This window comes from Pongo pygmaeus, chromosome 9 (genome assembly GCF_028885625.2).
Source record: "Pongo pygmaeus isolate AG05252 chromosome 9, NHGRI_mPonPyg2-v2.0_pri, whole genome shotgun sequence".
NCBI classification, from domain to species: Eukaryota; Metazoa; Chordata; class Mammalia; order Primates; family Hominidae; genus Pongo; species Pongo pygmaeus.
Genome location: NC_072382.2, coordinates 10,091,116 through 10,116,269, shown reverse-complemented (window position 1 = coordinate 10,116,269; position 25,154 = coordinate 10,091,116). Strand labels below are relative to the sequence as shown.

General features: G+C 57.4%; 2 protein-coding genes across 36 annotated transcripts in view; one reads left to right on the top strand and one right to left on the bottom strand.

Annotated features, from left to right (window-relative positions):
* The first annotated feature begins 414 nt into the window (after positions 1-414).
* On the top strand, positions 415-10,788 carry SLC22A12 (solute carrier family 22 member 12). Of its 3 annotated transcripts, XM_054441170.2 has the most exons (10): positions 415-1,173; positions 1,994-2,097; positions 2,617-2,771; positions 2,847-3,015; positions 6,947-7,070; positions 7,239-7,354; positions 8,105-8,319; positions 8,803-8,911; positions 9,180-9,383; positions 9,931-10,788. In XM_054441170.2, the coding sequence occupies exons 1-10, from the start codon at positions 772-774 to the stop codon at positions 9,992-9,994; spliced, it is 1,662 nt and encodes a 553-aa protein (XP_054297145.1). In that variant the 5' UTR covers positions 415-771; the 3' UTR covers positions 9,995-10,788. The 3 variants fall into 3 exon arrangements, with proteins under 3 accessions (XP_054297145.1, XP_054297143.1, XP_054297142.1); XM_054441168.2 differs by having other exon boundaries at positions 420-1,173; positions 2,617-3,015; positions 9,931-10,061; XM_054441167.2 differs by lacking the exon at positions 7,239-7,354 and having other exon boundaries at positions 420-1,173; positions 2,617-3,015; positions 9,931-10,612.
* Positions 10,789-14,609: 3,821 nt separating this feature from the next.
* The window catches only part of NRXN2 (neurexin 2), a 118,160-nt gene continuing 107,615 nt past the window's right edge, over positions 14,610-25,154 (bottom strand). For 20 of the 33 annotated variants that reach the window (XM_054441132.2, XM_054441147.2, XM_054441130.2 and 17 more), the window contains one exon: positions 14,610-16,517. In XM_054441132.2, the coding sequence (XP_054297107.2) occupies positions 15,631-16,517 (887 nt within the window). In that variant the 3' untranslated portion in view covers positions 14,610-15,630. The remainder of the gene's footprint in view (positions 16,518-25,154) is intronic. The other 13 variants (XM_054441150.2, XM_054441151.2, XM_054441155.2 and 10 more) reach the window with 1 other exon arrangement.

Below are 25,154 nucleotides of genomic sequence, written 5' to 3'. Positions count from 1 at the left end.
CCACCCACAGCAGGTGAGTGGAGGCAGGAGCCCCGGGCGGGGCCAGGCCACACAGCCTGGGAAGCGCAGGGGCTGGGCAGCTGCCAGTGGCCAAAGCCCACACAGAGACTTTCACAGCTGCCCCAGCCCCAAGTTAAGGGGATCCCCTGGCCTGCCTTCTTTTGGCTCAGCCACCCTGGGAGGTGGGCACGCAGGGGCACCGAAGGGGGCAGGCAGCCCTGGCATCCCACAGCCGCCAGGAGAAGAACTAAGGCCTCCCCAAGACCTGGAACAGAGCAGGCCGGCCCCGGCCCCCAAGCGGAGGAGGCTGCAGCTCCGTCGTGTCTGCGCCTCCCTCAACGCGGGTTAAACTTTGACTAAGGAAATGATTGCTAAACTCGATTCCATAAGTGTCACCGGTCACACTTTAATTCCAGTCTAGAATTAAAGTCTTCAGTCTCCACATTCCCTACTTTCCAAATTCAGCTTTCCCGGGAGGTCTGGAGCAGCTGCCTCTCTGGGGAGATGCTGGAGGTCTCAGAATCACCTCACGCGGCCTCAGGGCCCGGTTGGAGCCACCCCAAGTGACACCAGCAGGCAGATGACCAGAGAACCTGAGCCTCCAGCCCCGAGTCTGTGAAGCCAGCAGCCACTGACATGCTCCCAGCCGCTGGGCTGGAGAAGCCACTGTGGGCACCACCGTGGGGGAAACAGGCCCGTTGCCCTGGCCCCTTTGCCCTGGGCCAGCCCTTGTGAAGTGGGTCCCTCTTCTGGGCCCCTTGAGTAGGTTCCATGGCATTTTCTGAACTCCTGGACCTCGTGGGTGGCCTGGGCAGGTTCCAGGTTCTCCAGACAGTGGCTCTGATGGTCTCCATCATGTGGCTGTGTAGCCAGAACATGCTGGAGAACTTCTCGGCCGCCGTGCCCAGCCACCGCTGCTGGGCACCCCTCTTGGACAACAGCACAGCCCAGGCTGGCATCCTAGGGGTCCTGAGTCCCGAGGCCCTCCTGGCTATCTCCATCCCACCAGGCCCCAACCAGAGGCCCCACCAGTGCCGCCGCTTCCGCCAGCCGCAGTGGCAGCTCTTGGACCCCAATGCCACAGCCACCAGCTGGAGCGAGGCCGACACGGAGCCGTGTGTGGATGGTTGGGTCTATGACCGCAGCATCTTCACCTCCACAATCGTGGCCAAGGTAGGGCCTCCCCCAGAGCCACTCGAGTCCCGCCACCTTGGAGGTCAGTCATGGATCACGGTGGGTCGGACTCAAAGGTCCAGTCCTGGGAGGGACCCGCCTCCCCAGGCCCCGCTCACTCTCGAGCCCCTCAGCCCCTCGTCAGCCACACACAGGGAGGTGGGCGGCAGGGATCAGTCTACAGATGGGGTCAGCCCAGGCTCTTGGAGGTGAGGGGGGCACCTGGGTGGGCACCTCTAAATGCTGGCACCTGGACACTCACTGGCCTCACCCTGTCCCGGCCCTGCTGACCCGTCAGCCGTGACTCCAGGCAACTCAGCCGCAGGGGGACTCAGTGATGATTCACTGGATTCCCCGAGACCAAACCACACAGGGTAAGGGATTACCCCAGGCTGCCTCCCAGATGGGGCGCCAGGCAAAGCCAGGCAAGCAGAGAGGGGTGGCTCATCCCAACAAGCGGGAAGAACCTCTTTATAAAGAATAGGAGGGAAGCAACCTCTGGGAGAGGGGCCAGGGTGTCGGCTTGGATGGCTGCTTCCAAGTGGAGAGACAGGAGAGAGGGGCAGATGTGGCTAGAGACCCATTGGGCAATAGGGAGCCATGGAAGAGTTTAGGCAGAGGGTGGCAGGATATACTCCTCAAAAGGCCAAACTATGCCTGTGGGTGCCCTCACTGTTCCACAGGGTCTTGCTCTAAAACCCTAGAGGTCACCAGACAACCCACCCCACCCAACTCCCTGGGGGCCCTCCCATACGGTTCCTCTGCCCCTCTGCCGGGGCTGTCCCAACCTCCTGAGCTCAGCCCCCTCCTCTCCCATCAGTGGAACCTGGTGTGTGACTCTCATGCCCTGAAACCCATTGCCCAGTCCATCTACCTGGCTGGGATTCTGGTGGGAGCTGCTGCGTGCGGCCCTGCCTCAGACAGGTGAGTACCCCCAGTCCAGGCAGGTCCCAGTTCCCCTCACGACCCCTGCTCTCCTAGGCCCCTGGCCGACTGGCCCCAAACCAGCCTCACAAAACCAAGTCTAGAAAGCGCCCTACTTATTGGGTGTGGGTCTCGGACCAGCCACCCTGCAGCTGCGCCATGTAGGGAGGTCTGGAACCTTCTCTGAGCCTCGAGTTCACTGACTTTACTCTGGGGGTTGTAGAGGATTGCTCCCCAGCAAACATTCACTGCTAAAACTGGCTTGGCCATGCGCCTGCCTTCAGCAGCAACCTGAGTGCTCCCGGTGACTGGAGTCCATTCCCTTTGGCTCTGGCCTCGGGACTCTCCTTGTGCTCCGGAGTCTTCCGTGGGTGGAGAATGCAGGTTTCACCCAGGTGCCGCTTCAGTGTCCGCCTCAGCTCAGTGGGCAAGCACAGGGTGGGCTCTGGGTGGCCCAGAGCCCCGTGGCCAGTGCCGTGGCAAGCCACAGACCCTGCCTCTTCCTGGTTTGTGCCGCAGGTTCGGGCGCAGGCTGGTGCTAACCTGGAGTTACCTTCAGATGGCTGTGATGGGTACTGCAGCTGCCTTCGCCCCCGCCTTCCCCGTGTACTGCCTGTTCCGCTTCCTGTTGGCCTTTGCCGTGGCGGGCGTCATGATGAACACGGGCACTCTCCGTAGGTCTCTGACCTGGCGCCATGCAGGGGGGCTCCATGCAGGCTCCAGGGCTGAACCGCTCGGTCTCCTTGCAGTGATGGAGTGGACGGCGGCGCGGGCCCGACCCTTGGTGATGACCTTGAACTCTCTGGGCTTCAGCTTCGGCCATGGCCTGACGGCCGCAGTGGCCTACGGTGTGCGAGACTGGACACTGCTGCAGCTGGTGGTCTCGGTCCCCTTCTTCCTCTGCTTTTTGTACTCCTGGTGAGTGCTGTGCCCCACTCCCCTCCTCAGAGGAGATCCTGCCCACTCTCCACCCGGGGGAAAGGGAGACTCTCCTTTCCCTGGGGACTGGGAGTGCTAGAGGCCAGGGGTGCACAGGCTGGAGGAAAGCCAGGAGCTTGGCAGAGTGTACCACCCACAAGCCCAAGACACCCACTCCAACCAGGGCTTGGGTCCCCAGGGTGCCTCCCCTGCTCCTCCCAAGTGCTCCTTCTCCTACTTATTCTTCTCTTTTCCTCCCTCCTTCTCCTTATCTCTTGGCCTGTTCCCCTCTCCTCTCCCTGCCTGCCTTGGCATCTATGCTGCCAGGCCTATCTTCTGAGCCCCTCCTCTGTGCCAGGCATGGCAGCACTGAGCTAGGCTAGGGGAGCGAATGGAAAGATACAACACATGCCCGCACACACAGCGCACAGCCGTAGTCTGCTTCATGGGCTGACAGAATCAACGCATGTGTCTGTCTGCTAGAAGACAGGGACCAGGACCCACTCATCAGAGGGGAATCCACAGTCCCCACAGAGGGCCGGCATGTGTGGGAGGTTAGGAAATGTCAGCATTGCCCTGAAACAAATCAGGCTTGGCCCTTGCCAAGCACCTGACACATAGTAGGTGCTAAATAAATATTTGTTGAATGGATGAATTGTTAGGTAAGTAGAAATAGATAGGTAGGTAGATAGATAGGTAGGTAGGTAGGTAGGTAGGTAGAGACAGATAAATAAATGGGTTGACAGATGTATGGATTGGATGAGTGGATGGGTGAGTTGGTGGATAGATGGATTGGATTGTATAGATGAATTGAATGGATGGTTGAATGGATGGATAGAAGGATGGATGGATGGTTGGAATAGATGGATGGAAGGACGGATAGATGGATGGATGGATGGATGGGTGGATGGATGGACAGATGGATGGATGGATGGATGGATGGATGGATGGATGGATGGATAGATGGAATGGATGGATGGATGGATGGTTGAATGGATGGTTGAATGGATGGATGGATGGATGGATGGACGGATGGATGGATAGATGGATGGATGGATGGTTGGAATAGATGGATGGATGGATGGATGGAATGGATGGATGATGGAATGGATGGGTGGATGGTTGGAATGGATGGATGGATGGATGGATGGATGGATGGAAGGAATGGATGGATGGATGGTTGGAATAGATGGATGAATGGATGGATGGATGGGTAGATGGAATGGATGGATGGATGGATGGATGGTTGAATGGATGGAATGGAAGGACAGATGCATGGATGGTTGGAATAGATGGATGGATGGATGGATGGTTGGAATAGATGGATGGATGGATGGTTGAATGGATGGATGGATGGATGGAATGGATGGATGGTTGGAATAGATGGAATGGATGGATGGATGGATGGATGGTTTGATGGTTGAATGGATGGATGGATGGAATGGATGGATGAACAGAATTGATGGATGGATGGGATGGATGGATGGATTGATGGATGGTTGGAACAGATGGAATGGATGGATGGATGGTTGGTTGAATGGATAGTTGAATGGATGGATGCATAGATGGATGGATGGATGGAATGGGTGGTTGGATGGATGGATGGATGGATGGATGGATGGATAGATGGAATGGATGGATGGATGGATGGATGGATGGATGACTGAATGGATGGTTGAATGGATGGTTGAATTGATGGATGGATGGATGGTTGGATGGATGGATGGATGGATGGATGGATGGATGGAATGGATGGATGGATGGATGGAATGGATGGATGGATGGATGAAATGGATGGATGGATGGTTGGATGGATGGTTGAATGGATGGATAGGTGGATGAATTGGATGAACTGGATGGATGAATGGATAGATAGATGGACAGAGGCCATTTGAGGGGAGGGCTGAGCCTGGATCATTCATAAACAGGCCCTGCACTTAGTAGTCGTTTGGCCATTAGGACCACTGTAGAAAGGAGCACAGCAGAGGCCCAGCGGTGAGCAGGTGCCCGCACCCACACTAGGAAGAAGGCTGACTCCACAAATCTCTCCCACCCAACAGCTTGGAGTAGAGTAACAATTTGCAGCCACTCCTCAGATCAGGAGACAATTACATCTCATACAGTGGCTCCACAAGGAGGTGATCATGTCCGACAAGAGCCTTCTGGGATGGCAGCTTGACTCCCAACACCAAGAGGGTAGAGAGTGGAAGGTAAAAGTCAGTGATAAAAATTCCAAGGCACCCCTCCTGGTTCTCATGCTGATGCAGGGCCACAGAACTGCACCCCCCTTTCCTTGGTAGACATGCTCCCACAGGGCTGAAGAAGTGCCCATTCATTCATTCATTACCTCATTCATTCAACAAATAACTACTGAGCACCTACCATGTGCCAGGTGCTGGCTGACACCAGCTGTGAGCAGATATGTGGTCTCTGCCCACATGGAGCTCATAGGGAATCCCATACATCGTGGCCTCACAAACTGTGCCTAGGGCTTGACGAACAAGCTGGGGTGTGGACATCTGAGAATGGGACCCCGCTTTCTCCCTCCGAGTCACTTACAACACATTCCAGTCAGCTTTCTCCCTCTTCTTCGCCCAAACTGCCCTTCCCAGGGTCACCCACAATGATCCGGCCACCATCACTTGTGGTCCCTGCTATGTGGCGGGCGCGGTCCACACTCTCTCCCTCAGGCAGCCTCACCCCTGCCTGAAGCCCCAGCTCCCTCCAAATACTGCAGACCCCAAATCTCCACTTGGTCCTGCCTCCCCAACTGACTTCCAGCCTTGCGCCTCCAACTGCCCGCGTGACGGTTCCATTATAGGTGTCTCATCCCCACACACATCTCCTTAGACCTCTCCTCCCCAAGTCTTCCCCAGCGTGGGGAGCAGCCCCCGAACTCATCAGAGTCACAGTGGCCATGACGCCTCTCTCTCCCTCACCATCCCCCCACGAAGTCCACTGGGTCACCAGGCTTCATCAGCTCTACCTCTAATATGCACCTGGAATCTCCACTTCTCCCCTCTGTTCTGCAAATCCCTAAGGAGCTCAGGGCCCCGGTGGGTGTAGGGCAGGTGGCCCCACCCTGGCTGCTCACAGGGGAAAACATGTCTGGCTGAAGGACCTGCAGGAGCCAAGGCCTAGAGGCAGGCCCCGTGTAGACTGGTGGGCATGGCAGACGCTCAGCAGGCAGGGCAGGACGGTGTGGCATAAGCTCGGTTTGACACTGAGGGTAGTGGGACACAGGTCAGTGTGAGGGGCTGGGTCCTGCCACAAGGAGGGGAAGTGCTGGGCTCGTGAGGCCGAGGTAGCAGAGACTCAGGTGCGAGGGGTGCTGGAGGTGTGGGAATCGGCTGACAGGGTGCAGCCAGAGGGCGCTGCTGCTGTTGGGGACCCTGCTCCCAGCCTGAGCCCCGGGGTGGCTGTGAAGCTGTTTACAGGAGGAAGATGCAGCCATATGGGGTGGACAGGAAGGCCATGTGGTATGGGAGGTGCCAGGACAGGGGTGGACCCCAGTGGCCTTGGAGATGGCCAAGGTCCTGGCAGCGGCCAGGACCCAGTGGTCCTGTAGCCCTCGGGGCCCTGACTGCAACCAGGCCAGGTTCCTAGTGAGGCAGGGGAAGGGCTGTGGGGTCTGGAGGGAGGCAGGAAGGGTTCCACAGAGTCATCCCTCCCTCCATCCCAGCAGCCAGCCCCAGGATGAGAACTGCATCCCAACCGCAATCCCTAGGAGGGAGAAAGGAAGCAGAAGGGGTCTCCTGCTGGGGAAGAAGGGTGCCCAAGAGGGCTTGGCTGCCACAACGCCCTTCGGGGTCCTCAGCCGCCCTAAGACTTGGGCCTAGAGCAGTGGGTACAGGGTAGCAGTCTGAGGCTGGCACAGGCCAGGCACTGGGGGCCACAGGCAATGATCCCTCCCACGCCCCCTGCACTTAAGGTGGTTGGCAGAGTCGGCACGATGGCTCCTCACCACAGGCAGGCTGGACCGGGGCCTGCAGGAGCTGTGGAGGGTGGCTTCCATCAACGGAAAGCGGGTGGTGCGGGACACCCTGACCCCTGAGGTAAGGCTGGGTCCGCCTCAAAGCTGGACCCTCAGACCCTCTCCCTGGCCCTGCATAGGGCACCCTGGGAGACCCACCAAGGACCTCAGCTACCTGGGAAGAAGGTCTCAGAGAGGAGGAGGTGCCTGGCGCCCCCAGTGCCAACAGCACCCACCCCCGCCTCCACAGGTCTTGTTTTCAGCCATGCAGGAGGAGCTGAGCGTGGGCCAGGCTCCCGCCAGCCTGGGCACCCTGCTCCGCATGCCCGGACTGCGCTTCCGGACCTGTATCTCCACGTTGTGCTGGTAGATGCCCTTCCCCCAACCCCACCTCCACAGGGGAACCTGGAATCGGGGCTCTCGCTGGCACACGGCCCCGGCCTCTGCTGGCTCCGCTTGGTCCCACTGGTCTGCAACACCGACACCTTCCCCTCTGTCAGTCACTCCAGACATGAGACAACCCAGGCCGGGTGGGCTCACTGAGGGGGCTTTAATAAGGGGCAAGGCAGATAGAAGAGATGCAGGAGGTAGGATCCCTAACAAAGCTCCTGGGAGGGCTGGGAGCCAGGCAGGACGATGGGGTGATCCAGGCAACAGCATGGGCAGCAAGCACCCCTGCCTGGTGTGGGGCCAGGGAGGGCGGAGAGGGCTTGTCAGAGCCCAGGACCCATGGCCATCCAGCAAAGACCAAAACTGCCAAGGCCAAGGAAGGAAGGACGGTTCAGTGGCAGCTGGAGCCATGGAAAGGACATAGTCACTCCCAGACAAAGCCCGCAAGCAGAGAGGGAGGCAGAAATCTCCTGCTTCTCCCCTCCTCCAGCCTCTCGCCAGCGCCTCCCATCAACCAAACCCAAAGGGAAGCCACGCTGGCTAGGGGACCTGGTAAACATAGTCTAGAGACTGGCCCCGCCCCACAGAGCTGGCAGCTGAAGGGCCAGAACACTGAGCTAAGAGCAGCACGCCCCCACCCTGAGCTCCCCCCACATTGTTCCTGCCCTGCCCACTGCGCCCACCCACACCCCACCCCCACCCTGACTCCCCTGATCCCTGCCCCAGGTTCGCCTTTGGCTTCACCTTCTTCGGCCTGGCCCTGGACCTGCAGGCCCTGGGCGGCAACATCTTCCTGCTCCAGATGTTCATTGGTGTCGTGGACATCCCGGCCAAGATGGGCGCCCTGCTGCTGCTGAGCCGCCTGGGCCGCCGCCCCACGCTGGCCGCATCCCTGTTGCTGGCGGGGCTCTGCATTCTGGCCAACACGCTGGTGCCCCACGGTGAGGGGGCAAAGCTGTACACCAGAGACTTCCCTACCTTGGGGGGTCTCGGGCTGGGAACAGAGGCCTCGGCCCCTCCTTGGAGGTGCCGGACTAGAGCAGGTACCCTGTTAGGAAGGAGGCTGCCGGAGCCGTCTAGGAACAGACGGCAGTGTCTGCGCTGAGCCAGCAAGAGCGGTGAAGGAGTGGCAGGGGTGGCACCAGGGAAAAGTGTGGAGTTAAAATGAGAACTGACTGATGGATTGCAGGGCGAGGGAAACGGGGGTCAAGGAGGACTCCTCAGGGCTGGCTCTGGGTGTCTGAGTGTGGAGCAGATTGTGGGTGTGGCCATGAGGCCACTCAGGACAGGATACCCAGATGGAGATGACTCCCAAACATTTGCAAAGAGGCCTGCAAGTCAGGGACAAGCCCCCTGGGCTGAAGGGAGCCCTCATCTGATCTTGGGCCCCCCACCAAGCTCACTAATCTGGTCTCTACCCACAGAAATGGGGGCTCTGCGCTCAGCCCTGGCCGTGCTGGGGCTGGGCGGGGTGGGGGCCGCCTTCACCTGCATCACCATCTACAGCAGCGAGCTCTTCCCCACCGTGCTCAGGTGAGGCTGGGCCTGGGCTCCAGGAGAGGGGAGCCCTGGGCTGAGCTGCGGGGCACCCCCAGGCAGGAGTGGCTTCTCCCAGACCTAGATGTTCATGTCATGCGTCTCCCTCTTGTGTGGTCCTGGGGCTGCTCAGGTGCATCCCAAGTCCAGCCTGACCCCCTGGGCCTCCCTGGGCCTCCCAGGGCCAAGCAGGCCTGGCCCGGTGTGCAGGATCAAGGCTGTGCGCAGGCAGACCAGGCGCTCATAGGTGCATCTGCATTGGCAGGATGACGGCAGTGGGCTTGGGCCAGATGGCGGCCCGTGGAGGAGCCATCCTGGGGCCTCTGGTCCAGCTGCTGGGTGTCCATGGCCCCTGGCTGCCCTTGCTCATGTATGGGACGGTGCCGGTGCTGAGTGGCCTGGCCGCACTGCTTCTGCCCGAGACCCAGAGCTTGCCGCTGCCCGACACCATCCAAGATGTGCAGAACCAGTGAGTGGACCCAGCCTCGGGACCACCCCTCCCTCCCACCAGAGAACCCTAGCACAGGGCAGCCTGCTCACCCATCCCTATCACTGGACAGAGGCAGAAGCAGAGGCCCAGACAGATAGGATTGGCCCAGAGTCACACAGTACATCTCTGGGAGAGTGGCAACCCAGGGCTCAGTCTCCAGTTGACAGTGCTTTGACCTAGGGCTTTGTCCTCTCCCTTCACTCCACCATTCAAGGCACAAATGGCCAAGCTCCCCCAGGTCCACCCCAAGAGAGGCCAAAGGGAGAAGGGTGGATTGTCCTTTGTGAGAGGGAGATCCAGCCATTGTTGGGGGCCCTCACAGGCCCCAGATTCTACCTCTGAAGCCCTGACGGCTGGCAGGGCAGTCACTGCACACACACCCCCAACCCATCACATGCTCGGGAGCTCAGTTCTGGGCCCCCGAGAGCAGGGTGGTGGCATTCCCTGGAGTCCTTGGGATGGACACAGGTCAAGGGTCAGGGGCCACTCTACACCCCAAGACACACCCCCTGTGCTTCCTGAACAGGGCAGTAAAGAAGGCGACACATGGCACGCTGGGGAACTCTGTCCTAAAATCCACACAGTTTTAGCCTCCTGGGGAGCCTGCGATGGGACGGTCGGAGGAAGAGACTTCTGTTCTCTGGAGAAGGCAGGAGGAAAGCAAAGACCTCCATTTCCAGAGGCCCAGAGGCTGCCCTCTGAGGTCCCCACTCTCCCCCAGGGCTGCCCCTCCAGCTGAGCCCTGCCCCTCTCATAGTCCAAGGGGTCCCCTTCAATATTGAAGGGGAAAAGGACAGTTTGATTGGCAGGAGGCAACCCAGTGCACCATCACCCTGCCCTGCCCTCTTGGCTTCGGAGAGCAGAGGGGTCAGGCCCAGGGGAACGAGCTGGCCTTGCCAACCCTCTGCTTGCCTCCGCACTGCCACTTGTCCCCCCACACCCGTCCACCTTCCCAGAGCTCAGAGCTAACCACCATCCATGGTCAAGACCTCTCCTAGCTCCGTACAAGCAGTAGAGTCTCAGCTCCACAGCTTTACCCAGAAGCCCTGTAAGCCTGGCCCCTGGCCCCTCCCCATGTCCCTCCAGGCCTCAACCACCTGCCCTCCACATCCTCTGCCTGCTGTCCCCTTCCCACCCTCATCCCTGACAGACTCCACTTAACCCCCAAACCCAGCCCCCCTTCCAGGGGTCCAGGGCCAGCCTGAGATGCCCGTGAAACTCCTACTCACAGTTACAGCCACAAGCCTGCCTCCTCTCACCCTGCCAGCCTATGAGTTCCCAGAGGGTTGGGGTCGTCCCATGACCCCATGTCCCAGCTCCCCACACAGCACTGGGCCAGAGGGGCATTGGTGCGAGGGATTGAATAAAGAAACAAATGAATGGCTGCCCCTCACTGACTCAAGTGATGAGCCCCCAGGGTCCTCCCAGGTCGGCGGAAGGAGGAAAGTGCTGGGGGCTCCTTGCTGGGGTGGGCCTTTCCCAGGCCAGCTTTCCTGCCCCAGGTGCCAGGCCAGAGTGGCTGCTGTTTCCAGCACTGTTGTGGGCCCGGTGCTGTGCTGGACACCTCCAAGCATCATCTCACTTCACTTTTTCCTGAACCCTGTAGGGCAAATGTTGCCCCATTTTACAGATGAAAAAACTGAGGCTTGAAGAAACTGATTGCCCATGACACTCAGCTAGGTGGGGGAAGTATCAGGATTCAAACCCATCAGTAGGCCTCCAGAGCCCCACTCTGGCCACAACACCCCCAGCCTCTCCCAACCCAGCCTCACCATCTGGGTGTCCAGTAACTCTCCTGGCAGTGGCAAGGCCGGGGGCCCACAGTGTCCACAGGCATGGCTCGAGGGGAAACGCAGTGCAGCGCACACAGACGTCTGGGTGCAGGTAGAAGCCATTTGCTGCCCAGCCGGGTCCCAGCCAGCCTGCCCAGTCACCTGAGCCACCCTGGGGCCATGTTCAGATGGTCTCTGGGTCCACCTGTGCCTGCCTTGCTGCTTCCAGGCATCTTGGCCGAGGGCAGTGCCCCACCCCCCCTACACACACATTAGCCATGTGTGCACACGTGTGCCCACGTGCACATGCACACATATGGCATGGGAAACCAGAAAGCAGCTCTTTGCCCCCACAGGAAGGGGGTCACTGCTTGGCCTGGTCTTGTCAGCTGCAGCCCCTGGGCCTCTAGGGGGCCGTGTCCTCTGGCCATCTACCTAGGGTCACCCCTCAGTAAAGAACCCTGGGCAGGGATCCTGTTTGTGAAAATGCCTGAATACAAGGTCATCTCAGCCTGCCCTGGACTTTTTGTCTGTTGTCTATCTGCTGCCCAGCTGAGGCCCAGCGGCCTTTCTAACCCTTGAACAGCATTCTTGGGACCTTAGGGTATCCAGAAGTTTCCAGAAGGCAGAACCCAGGGCTGGTGGGAGATGGGCCCTCCTGTCTTCTGGGATATCCCTCCAGCTCACCAAGGGGGTCTGGACTACCCCTCTGCCCACATCCTGAGTGGCCTTGCTCCTGGTCCTTCCAGATAGTCACGACCTTCCAGGACCCAAGCCCTGTCTGCTTCCAACATAAGTCACCCCTGGATTAACTCAAGAGGCCCTGGAAGCTGGGAGGGCCCAGGACCCTGTCCCTCTGGCAAGTGAGCAGCCTCGCCGTGGCCAAGTGGGTGTCGGCAAAGGGAGAAGGGCCCCCCTCAGCAGCAGCCTCGAGCCCACCCGAATGGCAAGGCTATGCTTGGGACACACTCTGTTCTGATGCCCACCACGGAGGCTTCAACCTCAGAGCCTGTGGGGGCACCCCGCTATGGAGGAACCAAGGGAAAGAAGAACCCATCACTACCCCATCAGTCTCATCCCCATGGCGATGGAGGCCTCAGGCAGCAGGGATGAGGAAAGTGGCTCAGGACTCACTTTATCCATTCTCCTGCCTCCAGTCAAGCCCATAGCTCACCCAGGAGGATGTGTGGGAAGAGGTAGCACCAAGCCCCATGGGCTCCAAATCTGCCTTCAAGAGGGGGGTTCTATCCGGAAGAGCTGGGCACTGGCTGGGCTGGTGTTCCCTCTCCAGGGGGCTTGCTTGATGAGGGCAAGTCTGTGAACTTCTTTCCCAAATCCCCGTCCTTGAGAGCCCTGAGGTGGAATCTCCTGACAAATCCCTGTGAGGACCACCCACCAAGGAGCCAGGATGCCTCGAACCTCAGCCACCATCAGGCCCTGGACACTGGGCCTGTCTGGGACACTGCTGGGGTCACTGCCAGGCCAGCCAGACCCTGAGGAGCTCAGCTCAGTCCCAGATGCTAAGTCCAACATCAGAGGCACAAGATGATAAACTGAGAATCAGGTGACCATCTCTTACAGATGGGTAAACTGAGTCAATGGCTGAGTCTAGGATCTGTCCTCTTATAACCAAGCCCTTGAATGACGGGAACCCTGAGCTGCCTTATGCAGAGAGAAAGACCAAGTCCCACAGTCATATGGCAACCAGCAGGACCGGGGTCCATCCTTCCAACTCCTGGACTGCCCCGCTTCCTGCCCCGCTACCCTGATATACTGTCCCCTATCCTGTTTAGGGTCATTCTAGAAATTTCTGGAGTAAGGATATTCCTTCCCTTCCTAACACCAAGGAGCCCCTGCCTGCCTGTCTTTGTTTCTTTGGCTAGTTGTGATGGGAGGAGGGGAACCAAGCTGTCTCTGTCCCTTGGTCAGAGAGAGTAGCGACAGGGGGTCCCAAAGGTTCCAATCACCAGCCCAGGAACAGGACATCCTAGCAAGAATGCCCCAAACCAGGGCCTCTCCCAGACTTCCACAGGTGCTTAGAGCTGACCTCAATGATGCTGACCGTGGCTCCAAGACTGTGAGCAGTTGGGGAACAAGCAGGGCCCGAGCCTCACCCCTCAGGAGCTGGATCAGAAGGGCAAGGAGGGGCTGAGTCCATAGAAATTCACACCTGGGGCTCTGCTCTCTCACCCTTGTTAGGATTTTGCAGGAGGAATCTCAAGAGGTCCTGGGAGGCACCATGGTGGGGAGGGTCCCAAGACAAAAGCCTCCTTCAGGGATGGAGAGAAGGAAGAGAAGGAGATGAGGCTGACCTTGGCCTCTGGAGATAGCTGGAGGCTGCTCAGGTCAGAACCTGCCACTCCCACTAAGGGATGTTCTCCAGCTGAAGGGTGGGGCTCCTGCAGGCATGGAGGCAGCGAGGCCTAAAGATGGACCAGGCTTTTGAACTGCAAAATGCCTCGAGGATGAGCTGGCCAACAGCCAGAGCCCCCTGCAGACAGAAAATCAAGATGCAGAATCGGGCAGTGGAGGGGATGGCAAGCCAAGGGTGTGAGGAAGCCTGGAGAAGGGGAGGGCTGAGAAGTCAATCGAGGGGGGGGACCCTGAGTGACACAGCATGGCTGAGTCATGTCTCATGAGCCAGGTGGTGCAACGCCCCACCACTGCTACCCTTGAGGTCCGCAACCCTCCTCGCTCTCCTCTCCTGACAATGCTGTACACGTGGGTATGTGTCCCTTGCGACTGAGAGGCTTAACAAATACAGATCCATCTCTTAACATGTCCAGACCATGGACCTGTTAGGGTCTCCACGGAGGAGTAAACAACGGTGGACAAGGTGGCCGGCCCTGGTTCCACCTTCAGTCCCAGCAGCTGCCCAGTCAACCAGAGTGGACTTGGGGGAAGGTAGGGTACCAGGGTCCAAATCCCTAGAGAGGAAGGGGAAGGAGCACAGACTCTGGAGTCAAGCAGAACAGGAGACCACTGGGACTCAGTCACTCATTCACCTCAAGACCTGGGAGCAGCCACTGAAGGTCTCCAAGCCCAGGAATGACCTCCTCCCTCCAAGGGCTGCTGAAGGATGAGGCAGCATCTGTCCCGCACCCAGGTCTGTGGCCGGGCACACATGCCCCGAGGTGTGGATCCAGTAGCCATCAGGGGGCAACACAAGGTCTCCAGGGATCTGTCTGCCTTCCTGAGAAGCTAAGTAAGGTCTGTGAACCCGCCAGAGACCAGCCATGTTTCCTGCCCGTTCCTCAGCCCAGCAGGGATACAGAACACTGTGAGACAAAGACAAGTTATCCCAGGAACCCAAAGCCACACTCAACCCAAAAGTTCAGTAGCAACTTACCAGCTCTGCCCCCATGTGGGCCCAGACCCCAGCCCAAAGCCAGGATCTAACAGCACCCACCCCAAAAAAAACTGCACAGGACCGTTGGAATTTGGAAAGTTTTTGTTTTCTTTTTCCCACACATTTCCGGGGTTGGGGTGTTTTCCAAGACTCAGACACATTTGTTAACAAAGAGAAAAAAAACTGGGGGAGCACGGAGCCCGTGGGCAAAGAAGTGACCCCAGCAGTCTGTGGACAATGCCTTGCTCCCTCTTCCCTGCTGCCCGCGCCCAGCGGGTGCCACAGGCTGCTGCTCGTGGAATCTAGAGTATTTGTCTGTAATATATATCTGCATTTGCCTTTCCCCTCCCTCCCACCCCCCACCCCTGCTCCTCCAGCAGCTTCCCCATCAATGCACGTCGCCCGGCGGCACACACAGAACAGGCCTTCAGCCAGGCCTGAGCCCCTTCCCTGGGCGGCACCAAGCAGGTGCCTCTCCTGGTGAGGGGAGTTGGGGCACTTGCCCCACCCCACCCCACCCACCCACTAGGCCACTCGGGCCCACCCTCCCGCCCTTCTCCCACCGACTCTGGAAACCCAAAGGCAGGAAAGATAGGGAGAAACCAGACACACAAAAAAAGAAGTAGGGAAGGAGGGTGGGGACAGTGAGACACAGCAAGCCTGGGATGGGGACTGGAGGGCTTGGGAAGAGAAGGAAGGCAGGAGGGACAGAAGGAAGAAGAAGAAAAATTGAGGAAAATTAACAGGACGAGCAGTAGACACTTTACAAAACCCCCAGCCTTCCTTCCCACCCAACCCCACCAAAATAAAACTACCCCCCTTAAAAAAATAAATCAACCCAGGGCTGTGAGCACGTGCCCTGCCTGGCAGGCGCAGAGCTGAGAGGGACAGTCAGCCCCGGGACTGAGGAGGCCGCGCGGTGGACGGCAGGAGGAAGGGGGCGAGCACGGGGTTTTTCCTTTTCTTTTTTTGCGTTTCCTCTTTGTAAGAGAAGCCTGAGGCAGCCAGGGAGAGGGTCCCCAGGCCCCTGGCAGGGAGAGGGTGGCACCCTCCTCCCGGGCCCTCCCAGGAGGGGCAGCTGGCAGTGGGGCGCAGTGCCGGGGGCTCAGACGTAATACTCCTTGTCTTTGTTCTTCTTGGCCTTGCTGGGCGTCTTGGGGGCAGCCGGGGCCTTCTCTTTCACCACCGCCCCATTGCTCTGGGCCGAGTTACTGATGTAGTTCCGGCTCTGGTCCACCTGGTAGGAGCCCTCGTCACGATTGCGGTACTTGTACATGGCGTAGAGGAGGATGAGGATGCAGAGTGCCGCCGCCGCCACAATGCCCACCACCATGCCCGTGGTGCTGCTGGACTCCCGGATCACCTCCACTGCGCCCGGCGGGCCCCGCTCCCCAGGCCCTGTGGGGTTGGCTGTGGGCAGATGGGGGAAGCCGGGGGCTGAGGTCACGCCGGGGCGCAGGGGAGGGGGCCTCCGCGGCTCAAAGGACGTGGGGGCCCCGGGCCCCAAGGGCGGGTTCTCCAGCAGGGGCTGAAGCGGGTCTCGGTGGTTCATTTTGCCCGCCGGCAGGTTGGGGGCCGGGGCGGAGGGGGCAAACAGCACCCCAGGGGCGCCCGTGGCCCCATCTGTCCTGAGGTTGGGCCGGGGAGCGGGTTTGCGGGGTGACAGGAGGGTGGTGCGGTCCGTGACCAGGGGAAAGGTGGTGTAAAAGTCCTCGTCGTCCGTGGGGGGGAGGCTGGAGTCAAAGACCTCCCCGGAGGCGAAGCCCGAGGCCTCGATGGGCTCCTCGCAGTCGCTGTCGTCCCGCTCGGCCTGGCACGGGCCCCCGGAGGGCGGGCGGCGCGCGGCGGGCGGGGGCAGCGTGTCTTGGGTGGCGCCCATTCCCGTGAGGAAGGGGTAGAAGGTAGGGGGCGGGGGCACGAAGGGGGATCGGGTGGCCACGGGAGGGGGGTCTAAGGAGTCCTCCGTGATAATGGGCAATATTAACTCTCCTCCTAGAACAAGAGAGAGAAGAGAAAAGAGAGGGCGTCAGCGAGGGCCAGGGCGCAGGCGGCCGGCACAGAGAGAGAAACAACAGCCTCACACACCCAAATCGGTTCCAATTGGCTTTGGCGGAGACTAGAGCGGGCCGGGCCCGCCCGCCAGCCGGCCGAGCACTGCGCTTTAAGCGGGCAGCGGCTCAGATGCCCTGGGCACCCCACGCACGGGCTCTGTGACTCTCTGGGTTTTGGTCTTTTGTTTGTCTTAAGAAATCAAAAGGAACAGAAAGGAAAGGAAATTGAAAAGAAACAGAAAAAAAAACTCTACTGGTTTAAGGCTTTAAAAACAGATACAACAGCAGCATTTAAACAAACCTAACAACAATATCTTTTAGGGTTTTTTTTTCTAGATTTTTCTGGTTTTTTTGCTTTTTTTTTTTTTTTTTTTTTTTTTTTTGCTTTTGTTTTTAAAAAAGAAGATAGCATACCACGGAATTCAGGCAACTTACATCAACAAATAGGCCGTGTGATTTTAGCATGAAGAAAAAAATTACAAACAGAGCTGTGTAAGCGGGTTCTCCCGGAAAAAAATAAGAAAAAACAACTTTTCCGTACAACGTTTTCTGTCTATCTGTTCGGTATCTCCCTCCCTCACTCTCCGCTCCCTGCGCATCCTGCCTCCTCCTGAGCTCTCTCTCCGCCCTCACTTGTCCCTCTCCCCCTCATTCAACACAAAGCTGAACTCTGCACAGGGCAGGCTGGGGCTGAGGGGTGGTTTCCACCACTTGGTGTCAGCATGTCGGGGAGGGAGGAACAATGGGCAGGAGGGCTTAGAGAGTAGGGACATGACAGACAGCCATGTAGGGATTGCTACATGGGTGAGAGGTCTTGGGAGGGGACCGCCATGGGAGGGGGCTTGCAAAGCTAATTGCAGGGTGGCCACGGGAGGCGAGACATTGAAAGTGGGAGGTGAGGTGGCCCATGAGGAAGAGTGGGCAGGGAGGAGTTGGATGCATTGGAGCAGGGTCCTGTCCCGTAGGACTCTGGGAGGAGTGGGGAGAAGCCATGTAGAGGCAGGGAGGTAGGGAGAGGCAAGGAAGGAGTGAGGGGAGTGGGCAGGGACACATGGTTCCTGAGCTAAGCCTAACTCCCCAACTTTCTCATTCTTCACCCTCCACCTCTGACCCCCACTGACTTCCCCCCTCCCCCTCCCCAGAACCCCCATGGGCCGCCAGGACCTGGCCAGGGCTTGACTGCCTCTGGCCCTCTTATTATAGTTAAAACAATAACAAAACAATGGAAAGAAGAAGAAAGCAAAAAAAGAAAAGAAAATACATACACAGCCATCTGGGAGGGAAGCACCTGCTAAATAGGGCCCATGGGAATGAGTGGGGAGGGCTTTGTGAGGGGAGAATGGGTCTCCCCGTCTCTAGGTCTGATAACTGGAGTCCCTTGGGCAGAAACTGCAATTCCCATCAGCCCCCAAAAGGTGAGAACTATAACTCCCATCAGTCCTTGGAGGAGTGTAGACCACAATTCCCATCAGCCACTGGGTCAATAACTGTGACTCCCATCAGCCTCCTGGGCCTCCTCTCAAACCAAAATAGTGCAACCTCCTGGTTTGGGGTAGAAGGGAGCTGGGGCTCAGCTCTAGGTGGCTGGTGGGAGGACTTGCTCCTCTTGCAGGGGCACCTCTGGGCCTGACGAGGGTTGGAGGTTTCCTCTCTGGCTCTCTCTTCAGCACAGCCTAAGCCCTGCCCACATCTGAGTGCCTCTCGCTGGTCTCTGCAGGGTGTGGTCTTCAGAGATCATGCCCAGAAGCCCCTCAGCCTCTTGGTGGTAAAGCACCCCAGGGCCTCCACTGCCAGGTCCCGCCTGCCCCACTGCAGCCCCACTGCAGCCAGGCCAGCCACATTCCACCTTCACATCTTGGCGCTCTTCTCCTGTTCCCCACCCACCCACAGCCCTCCGCCTCTGCCCTGAGTTCAAACACTGTTGCCAACCTTCAGATCACAAGCTCCAGCAATGTCGCAGAGCTGTCCTTGGCCACACCAGCCAGCCTGTGGCCAAGACCTTTCCATTGAACTTGAAGGCTTGCTGAGCTCCCCAGGCTGCTCTTCCCACCCGATTCCAATCTCCCCTGGCCAGGGGCTCACCTACACCCTAGATTTTGAAACCCCAGGGCTCCTGGCCTTCCAAAGGCTCAGTTACAGTGAAAAACTTTGAGCTAAGAGCAAAGTAGCATGTTTTGTGGAGCTGGGACTATCTGATCCCAGCTCGTTATGGATAAGAATGCTGAGGCCTGGGTGGGCAGGACTTCCCAAGGTCACCAGGTGTAGGTGCCCAGCAAGATGAGTGAGGCCGGGGAAGGGCTAGATCTCATGAGGAGCCCAAGAAAGCCTAAGTCATCCTCCCAATGCCTCCAGAAATCTGTTGGGGCTGTTTGACTCTTGGCTTGGATGCTAACTTGGATGACAGAACACCTGTTCTGTCACTGAGTTCCTGTGTGACTGTGGGCAAGTTTCTTCCAGTCTCTGGGCCTCAGTTTCCTCATCTATAAAACTGGGGTATTAGGCTCCAGGCCCAAGATGAGGCCAAGGCTTGGCTCTTGTGGGACCTCTAGACTTTGGATGAACAAATATGTCTTCCTGTACCCACCTGGGATCCACACAAGGAAAGCCAGCACCCTGGTCTCCAGGTAAGGGGCGAACTCAGCTGTCAGCTCTCAGGAGGGTTGGCAGCCTCTCGAGCGGTCGTAACCTGGGCCCAATCATGGCAGGGTTCCCCTCCCTGCATGAACCCTGAGTGCCTCTGGGGTCCTTCCTGCTGGTCCATACCACCAGCCCTCTACCTGACCTTTGCCTTCTATTCAGAACACCCTTCCCTGCTGACATCTCAGAATCTGGCCAAACACCTTCTCTTCCAGGCAGAAGATGCTCCCTGCCTTGAGTGCCTCTGACACCATATCCCAATTCTGTCCTGGAGGCATGGCTTTGTACTCACTGCCAGGGAAGGGCCAACGGCCTGGGTCCTATCTGTCTCCCTAGCCCTCAGCAGTGGGCCTGGCACAGAATTGGGGCTCGTTATGCTTTTCCAGGGGAAGGGGAGCAATATTCCTCAGGCATTTCCTCTGAGCCAAGCCAGGCTAGGTATCTAGGGAAGGGAGTGGGCGTCTCTCTCACAGGCCAGAGCAGCTGAGTTCTAAACACCCCACCCCCTCCACCCTCTTAGGCAGCAGGCACTATGTAGAGCTTACCTTGGCAGCAGCCTTTCTCTACAAACCAGCTCCCACCTTCCATCTTAGACTGGGCCACCAGCTGCTGCTGGAAACCCCAGTGTCAAGGCTTGGCCTAAGGTGGCTGGTCATAGCTGGGGCCCCAGCAAAGTGCCAGGCCCAGGGCACAGGACCAGACCAGGAGGCCCTTGCTGAGGCCACATCCTGCCCTAGAGGGGCTGACAGGCTGATCAGGGCACAGAGCTTGGCTCTCTACCAATCTGCTGTCCCCCAGCCAGGCTAGGGCATGGGGCCTTCAGGCCTTGGACCACAAACAAGTCTTACCCAGCCTAAGCCCCCTACAACCATTTGCCCTAGCCAAGCCCTTGGGACACACAGGCTCCTCGGGTCACCCTTCTGCAGCTTTCCTCTGCCCCCAGACTCCTCCCAGGCCTGCTCACATTGACCTCTTGCCCCTCCAACCCCAGCTGCTTCCTGGTCTCCATATCTGGGTCCCAGCCCTGTCCCCTGCATCTGCAGCTCCTCTGGGGCTTCCCTGGGCCCTTCTCTGCTCAAGGCTTTGACTGTACCATCTCCTGAGGTGTCCTCCCCTCATCCATACCCCCCCACACTGCCATGACTCCCCCTCGGTGCCCCCTTCTCATGGTAGCCTCTGTCTCCCACATGGCTTCCTCTCCGTTTCCTCCCAGTGTCCCACACCCCACTTCCTCTCCACAAGATAAAAGGCTCTGGAGAACCCATGAGAACGCATGAGGACTTCCTTCCCTGGGCTTGCTCAACCCGGCCTAGGCTCTGGGGCAGTCAAGTCACCTAACCTAGGGTACTGGGCTTTCCCGGATCACACACCAGTTCAGGAAGCATCAGAAGAGGCTGTCCTGGTGAGGAGTTGGCAGGACCTGAAGGAAGGGAGGACCGGGCTCCTCAGACACTCCTCCCTGCCAAAAGCCCAACCGCTGCCCGTGCTGCTGGGCTTTGTGGGTGCAGACTCACAATGACTCACAGTCCAGCTCTACACTAAGGATGCATCCTGGAATGGGGCGCTCCTAGGAGCCAGTGGAGTCTGGTAGGACCCCAGGCAGCCTCCCGCCTCTCCCCAACTTCAGGCAGCTGCAGCATTTGGAAAATACTCACAGGTGCACACTTATCACAGACGCCACCCGCCCACCCAACACTCCTCTGCATCCTAAGAAAAACTGAATTTCAGTGCATGTGGGCCCCACTTACTAGAGAATGCCATCCCTGACCAGGGGGACCACCAGCCATTCCTGATCTCCCCTTCCTCCCCAACTCTCCTTCCTCTGGGGACTGCTGGCCCAACAAACTTAGCCCCTTCTGCCCTTAGAGCACAGAAGGCCCCTGACTGGAAATCTACCCAAGAACCCCATTCTCACCCAAGCAAGGTGTGCCCACCCTCAAAGGGGAGTCTAGAATTGAGGTTGAGCATATCCGAGATTAAGCAGTGAGCTGGAGGCCCTGCCCAGGCTGTGAGGGGCAAGAAAGCCACCAGCCTACAGGGCATTTCATGGGGGTTAGAAAAGACAGTTCTATGCGGACATGACCCTGTGGTGCATGACTTCACGAACAGTACCTTCATGCAATATTGGAAAAACCATTCTCTCCTCTCAGTGGACATGGTCCTGTTCTGGTGCCCAAGACACACGGCTGGGCAAGCAGAGCCCTGGGCAGATGTCAGCCCCTACTCACCTGTGTGAGCAGAGAGCAACCTGTGCCACTGTGTATGGTGCCCTGAAGGACGGTGCCCCTCACCACCCACAAGCAACAGTACTGCAAGGGCAGAGGCCAGGGTATTTCAAGGTAAGAAAAAAATGGTACATTGTGGCATATGCACGTGCACACACACACTGAGGATCTGTGTTTCTGTGCCCCGAGCACATGTGTGCATGCATGTATGTGAACCTAGATGGATCTGAGCATGAGCATGTGCATGTCAGTGAGTGGACCTCTGGCTCTGGCATGTGCCTGCCGGCCACTGAGCCTGGGTCTGAGTTCCGTGTGCACATGTCCATATGTGAACATGCCCCAGAACATGTGAGTGCACCACAGGCATCTGAGCACCAGCGATGCACCCCAGGGAACGCGTCCTTCACCAAACTCATTTTCCCCTTCTCCTGGGAAGCAAGACTACATTTCCTGACATCCCTTGTGAGTAGGCCTGGTGTATGACTGAGTAGTGGGCACTGCCCATACCAGTGCCCCAGCAGCCTCCTGGTGCCACTTTCCATACTCCTTCTCCTGCAGTGACCTTGGAAACCACAAGTTGAAAATGGAGGCACCACAGATGGAAGGAGTGTGGATTCCTAAAGCACCCTTTGCAGCAGAGGCACCTGCTGATCAGGCACACCCAGGTAGGGTGCACCTGAGTGAGAAACTTCTCTTGAATTAACTACGGAGATCTGGGGCTTATCTGTTACAGAAACAAATGTTACTTTAACTAATATAGACACTGGCACCAGAAATGGATGTCACGATAACACAAACCTGAGAAGGCACTCGTGACAATCCAAGGCGTGGAGGCTGGGAAGATAAAACCCACGTAATGCAGTGGCAAAGCATGTGGTGCACACCGTTGCTCATGAGGACCTGGAGGGTAGGCACTGCCTGTGGAGTCTGGGCACTGAGGGAAAGGGCTGGGAAAGGCCAGTGACCATGAGGCTTCTACTTTCTGCTTTTAGTAACATAGTACAAGGAGGAGACCAAGGAGGCGAGGAGTACGAGGAGGCAAGAACTGGCCGGTTTGCAAGCAGAAGTGAAAAGAATACAGAGAGCCCAGAAATCTGCATCCCACAAGAGTCAGAAGAGGCCACTGCTTCCAAACAGTAAGAGAGAAAAGTGAAAAAGGCTTTGAGGACAATGGCGCAGTAAAACTTCTCACCGGAATAAAGAGCACTCAGCCTTGCTCAAGGATCAGATTTAGGGGTTGCCCCCCACCCTCCGGCAACCTCCCACCTATTGTTTCGAATGTCCTCAAGACAATCACCACTGTATTAAGAGAAAGATGCATGGGGGCAGAGCAACAAGGAAATAAATAAGGCTTGAGAACTGTGTCTAGGTGGGGTTACTTTGAACCTTAAACCACCCTTGGGCCCCAAATCTGCATGAGCAGGGGTGGGCTATCATGCTACAGCACCCCCAAGGAGGACATTGTTCCCAACACCCACTTCAGACATGGCCATGGAGAAGGAGGACTGGGAGGAACTTCCCAGAGGGGACAGCCAGGGACCCCAGACAAAGGAGAGGGGAGTCTCCCCCAGACAGCAGAGTCTCTCCCAGGGTTTAATGAAGAAATTTCCCCCACTGCAGGGGCAGAGAGCCTGGCCTGCCTGCCTGCTGGATTTCCTCAGTGCTAGCAGCACACATTGGCCTGTGTGAATCTAGGCTGCTGTGTGTCTTCCATTTTTCCCTTTTTTGCATGGGAGGTTGTATTACGGTTGTCGTCTCTGCCCCACACCACAGTAAGCTGGGTGTGTATCGGGCTGTGGGAGCAGTGAGATAAATTATCCATTTAGTTCCTGGGTATCCAGATCACATATGGGTCCCCATTCCAGAGGAGCCAGGTCTTGACTGGATGCGGTGGGCCACCATCTCCCAGACATCGTGAGCTTTGAGATGAATGCCCTAACTGGTTGGGACTTTGGGTGGTCTCCTTTGGGGAGGGGTGAGTGTGTCCCGGAGGTGAGAAAGAGTGAAACGGATCCTTGATGACCACAGGCAAGCCGGTGACAAATAATTCACTAGTTGGGCCCCAGACCTGTTCCTGCTTCCTTCTGAGGGCACAGCAAGGCCACACCTCACAGCCTTCCTCAAAGCTAGGCTGGGCCCCATGACTGAGCTCCAGGCAACAGAATGTGGGCAGGAGCCTGTGCGCTTCTCCCACGGCTGGCCCATAAAATCTTCCACTTCACAACTCCATGCCGGGTCCCCTTCCACCACAACTCAGGAAGTCACCTGTTGAAGATGGTGCAGCCACAAGATGGAGAGGGACCAAGCCTTGAGTCATCACTTGGAGAAGAGTGGTCCACCAATCAGGAACACTTGTTTATAACTTACATGAATGAGAAATACATTTCTATGTGTTAAACCAATAGATGTTGTCTATTATAGCAACTAGTGCTACCTTGAGACCCTCTTGGAATCTGAACACACTGTGGTTCTATGGGTCTGGACAAATGTGTCTGTGACTCTGTGGAGTTAAGCCTGCATGTGCCTCTGAGGGTCTCATTCATGTGTGCATGAGGGCAATGCTTCAGGAGGGATGCTTGCATGGAGTAAGTGCAGGAGGCTGCTTCTGTGGGTCTGAGCATACGTGGGCCTGGGTGAATCTGAATACACATGTGTGTATGTGTGTGCTCCTGTGGGTCTAAACAACTGTGTGTACTTACCTGAGTGGGAGCACACAGGCATACAGGCATGCCTTGTACTGTGTCTGAACATGTGTGTATGCCCTACAAGTCTGAGGATATGTGTGTGCCCTTCTGTGTGCCACTGCATGGGTACCTTGGAGCACAGAAGTGCACCTGCACCTGTGTGGGCTAATGTAGGCCCAAGATTGTGTGTGTGTGTGTGTGTATGTGTACACCTCTGTACAGGTCTAAGCACATGAACTTGCACGTCTATGCATATGTGTGTACATATGTATTCTGTGAGTGTGAACCAGTATGTATGTTTCAGCAGGTGAGCGTGTGTGTGTGTGTACACTGCTGTGGCATTCAGCACACTGAGTGTGCATGGAAGTATGAGCTTCTATAGGGGCGGGCTTGGTGGGAGAGGTGCAGGTCTGTGAAGTTGAACAAATTGTGTGTGTATGTAGACCCCTGGGGTTGAGCACACAGCCTGCCTCTGAGAATGTGCACATCTGAACCCCTGTGAGTCTTACCCAGGTGCACCTTTGTGTACATGTCGGCATGCCTCTGGGGGCTGGACACACATGTTGGTGCATGAGTACACCCCTCTGCAGATATGTATGTGTGCACTGTGGTGAGTATACTTATACACACATGTACCTCTGTGAGCCTGGTCATAGATTTGCATTTCTGTGAGTATATGTGGGCACACATGTGCACTGTGGTGGATCTAAGCACACTGCTTACTTGCCTGATCTGAACATGCATACAGGTCTCTGCAGTTCTGAAACACATGTGAGTATCTGCATGTCTGAACATGGGTGTAGGATTCTGTGGTCTGAGCACCTGTGTGTTTTACACAGGTGGATCTGTACACATATGTGTGCCTCTGAGCTGAGCACAGATGTATAATCTGTGAGTCTGAGGGCGTGTCACAAGGTATATGTCTTACTGGGCCTAAGCACATATGCATACACACTCAGGTCTGAACACAGATGTGTGTGTCCTGTCCTGAGTGTCTGCAATATGCAAGTCTGTCTCTGGGTCTGAGCATGT